Here is a 4153-nt window from a genome sequence, read left to right on the forward strand (position 1 = left end):
AAAAAAAATTCAAGTATGCTTCTATCGAAACTGCAGAAATAATAAGGTAAGTAGATGCATGTATACTCTCTCCCTAATGGTAATCTGAACAAAGTGACTTCTAGGACATCCAGGCCTCAGAGAAACTCTGCCGGGGGGGTGGGGGGGGAGGAAATTGTAGTAAGTCAACTAAAAATATATCTAAGTATTACCAATAATTCAATATTATTAAACGTTAATCGCAAATGACCTAATGAAATTACTAATAACTTCAAGGCTATGTTTAGTGCTCTCGATTTTTTCTAAATTCTACAAAAAATTGAATCAATTTGAACTGTACTTTTTGCCTTTCTTAAGTCTTGAAAAGAGGAAGAAGGACAGCAAACTAGAGGGTATTTCTGAATTTCGATGGAGATTTATGTCATGCATGAATTTAGGGTTTGAAGGGTTCTAAGTGACAACTCACATAGTAAGCCAGTCAGACATCAGAGGAGCTAAAGCTCAATGTATGATCAAGGGGCCATACGGCAGATACCAAGGAAAATCAAACATACCAAGATGAATGATCAACAAAGACATCAAACAAAAGGTCCAAACTGGAAAGTCACAATGACTTATACCTTTAAAAATTTTTACAATTTCTCAACCAATAAATAGGCCAGCTATGGTTAACCTAAAATAATTACTTTGAACGCTTTTCCTAATTAACTCTTTTTCAGTCTCTCACCCAGGTATTTCTGAAGAAACCCAAATTACTGCTGAAATACTTTTAAAAGAGGAGAGGGCCTTTACATCTTTCAAGTATGCTGAAGTAACAAAACTTTACAACAGAGAAATGTAAAAATGTTTAAAATGTAAACATTACAACATTAAATACAAACACAATTAGCACTTTTTAAAAAACAACAATATAAGCAGATTCTTACCACAGGGGCTGCATTTGGAGCAGGCCGTTGTTCAGGGGCACGCCCTTCTTCTCTGGCTTTTACAGATTGAAGAATTGCAAAAATATTCTTTGAAAAATTCTAAAACATGAAAAGATTCTAATTAAACCTAGCATACATGTGCAAAGGTTTATCCACTTATCGATTGACATGGAAACTGTCTTCCTACCAAGCTTTCCTGATTCATAAGGAACTAGCATTGCTACAGTTTGGAAATGGTCTGTCTCACAAGCATTCCTATACTAGACAGCTGTTCCTAAGCATGGGGATGTGGAGGTAGAGGAGCCTTTAAAAAGTGGGGCCCAATGAGGAACAATTATGTTATTTGGTAACTGCTATCAGGAAAGATTGATGTTGGACTTGACCCTGTAACCAACAGGTGGCGCTGTCCAATCTTCCAGTTTCAGTCTCCAAAACTTGAGCTATGTAAGTATCTTTCCTCCTCCGTACTCCAGGTGCTAGGCCCTCACATAAGCAAGCAGGCGTTCTCCATTAGCCTAGATCCCCAGCCCGAACCTTCTATGAAGCTCCTACCTTGAGTATTTGAGTCAAAACAAAACAAGGTTAATACAATGACACACAAAAATAAAAGCCAACTACTTTGAATGTGGCTATTACAAATCATACGAAAATCGCCGGGCGGTGGTGGCGCACGCCTTTAATCCCAGCACTTGGGAGGCAGAGGCAGGTGGATTTCTGAGTTCGAGGCAGCCTGGTCTACAGAGTGAGTTCCAGGACAGCCAGAGCTAAACAGAGAAACTCTGTCTCGAAAAAAAAAAAAAAAAAAAAAAAAACAAAACAAAAAAAAAAAACAACAAATCATACGAAAATCAAATATAATTTGTATTATTCTGCATCTACTCAAATATGTAACCAAGAAAAAAGTAAGCATTTAAATATAGCAGATTTATTTCAAAGGGGGCTACTAAATCCTCAAAGAGTATAACAAATTTCTGTGCTATATTCAGATTGTCAGACTTCCTAAAATGCTCAAAAGTTATAGATATCTGTAGGAGCCACTGTACATTTTTGAAATGTGAAAAGGTGGAAAAGAATCACAAATAAGCTTGTCCATGAGTGTCTAACTCTGCTGACCAGGTGATTAGTCCTCCTTCCTTCAGGAAATAACCTTCTTTTGGCCCCGGATACATTGTTCTCCCCAGAGTTTTTACCTAAAGATGAACAGGATCCCCCAATGACTAAGAATACTTTGAGACTCTTGCTCCTACCAATCATCCAATGGTTTAAGGAATATGTGAATATCTACTGTAAACTACCTTAACTGACATGAAATGGTTCCTATTCTCATGTACTTCAAGTATAATACAATTCTCTTCTCTAGAAAGGAAGCATTCAGGAGCCAGCAAGGTAATTCAACATGTAAAACACTTGTAACGCAAGCCTTTCTCCCTGAGTTCAATCATTAGAACCTATGTAAAGGTAGAAAAAGAATCAACTCCACAACATTACCCTTTGACCTCCCCATTTGTACCATTGTAAGACTGTGTGCATACATGCATGTGGTGTGGTGTGGTGTGGTGTTGTGGGTGTATGGGTGTGTATGTGTGTACACACACACACACACAGACATATAAAGATTATCTTAAAAGAAAGAAATCTGGGGGCTGGAGAGATGGCCCAGTTAAGAGTACTTTTTGTTACACATATATTGAATCTTAAGAAGTTTAAAAAAAAAAAAAAAGAGTACTTTTTGTTCTCCCAGCCACCCCAGGTTCAGTTGCTACCACCCACGTGGCAGCTTACAACCATCCAAAACACCAGTTCCAGGAAATGTGACACCCTCTTCTGGCCATCATGGATACCAGGCATATGCAGAGTATACTAACATACTTGAAACTACTCATACACATCGAGTAAAAATAAGTCTTTGTAAAGAAAACAATAAATTTGACTCCTTGTCACACTTCTCATTCCATTTACCTTACTGGTTTTGACTATATCAACCTCATAGTCTCCAAGTACTATACTACTCTGAAATACACTTTTTCCCCTTTACTTTGAAGAAATTACTTTCACTTGCTAAATACCTACCTTATTCTGCATGTCATTCACTACTCCCTACACTACAGTATCATCTCTGTGAGGCTAAGGACTAAAGCATCATCAATTCACTGCCTGGTTTGTGCATATTAAATATTATGCAAAAAGTATGTATAGAAAAATAAGAAGTTTAAATATTAACTATACACCACTAGTATAACTACTGTATACTAACTATGATACTAACTAGTTCCTGTTTCTTTATAGCAGAAAATACAGATCTCAGAACTACTTTGCCATAATGGAAACTACTGAAGACTCTTTAAGCAGAAGTCAAAATTAACCACACTAAAGATTAAAACTGACTAATTAAAACTGATTAAAAATTTTTTCAGTTAGGAATTCCTTAAAAAACAAGAAGCAAGATTCTATGTAAACATAACATGTTCTATAAAAATTATTTCTAAAATGTACCCAAAAAGTAGTTAGACTAAAACTTGGAATTTTTTAAGTGTGCTTAATATCTGGCTTACTAAATGATAGCTGCATTCTGATATTTACTTCTACATATCCACTGTGTTATCATATTTGTTCAAAGATCTGAAGATCTAGCCTCAAACAGTAAAGGTAGAAGCATTAAGATAACTTTTCAGATAGCTGATATTCCTTTTTGCTATCATACCAAAATAAATGGTTTCTTAAAAAATATTGCAAGTGAAAAACCACATCCATAAATATTGTGCATTATTATTTTAAAGTTTGTCAATCTATCTGTACTTTAAATGAAATTTTTCATTCATCCACTGATCCTCAGAAAAATATCCATCACTGGGTTATGCAGTTATACATACGCTCCAAACTAACACATTGTATTACTCAACATTTAAAAATGTCATTTGCTAATGCTTTAATGTATTAAATCAGTTAATATTATTTACAAAAGTCTCATCAAAACAGTCTATGAATTAGAAAACTAGAAAAATCATAGCAGAAACTTTCCAAACTTTTAATTTTCTCAGGAAAGTTCATATTTTATTACAGGTCAGTTGCATTTCCTGACAGAGACTGTCAAGAGAACATCTATAAAATACCTAAATCTGAAAAACAGACATTTAAATAAAACACAGTGGTTTCCTTTTTTTTAAGTTTCTTTAGTTAATAACTCAAACCACAATACAAATGTTGTTCATACAAGCAACCACAGCTTTTTTTTTTTTTTTTTTTTTTTT

At 34.9% G+C, this 4153-nt stretch overlaps 1 protein-coding gene across 1 annotated transcript in view; it reads right to left on the reverse strand.

Annotated features, from left to right (window-relative positions):
* Cdc73 (cell division cycle 73) overlaps positions 1-4153 on the reverse strand; it is a 102104-nt gene that overhangs the window by 69323 nt on the left and 28628 nt on the right. Inside the window, exon 8 of the mRNA XM_031384296.1 lies at positions 906-1004. Within this exon, the coding sequence (XP_031240156.1) occupies positions 906-1004 (99 nt within the window). The remainder of the gene's footprint in view (positions 1-905; positions 1005-4153) is intronic.

This window comes from Mastomys coucha, unplaced genomic scaffold (genome assembly GCF_008632895.1).
Source record: "Mastomys coucha isolate ucsf_1 unplaced genomic scaffold, UCSF_Mcou_1 pScaffold1, whole genome shotgun sequence".
Lineage (NCBI taxonomy): Eukaryota > Metazoa > Chordata > Mammalia > Rodentia > Muridae > Mastomys > Mastomys coucha.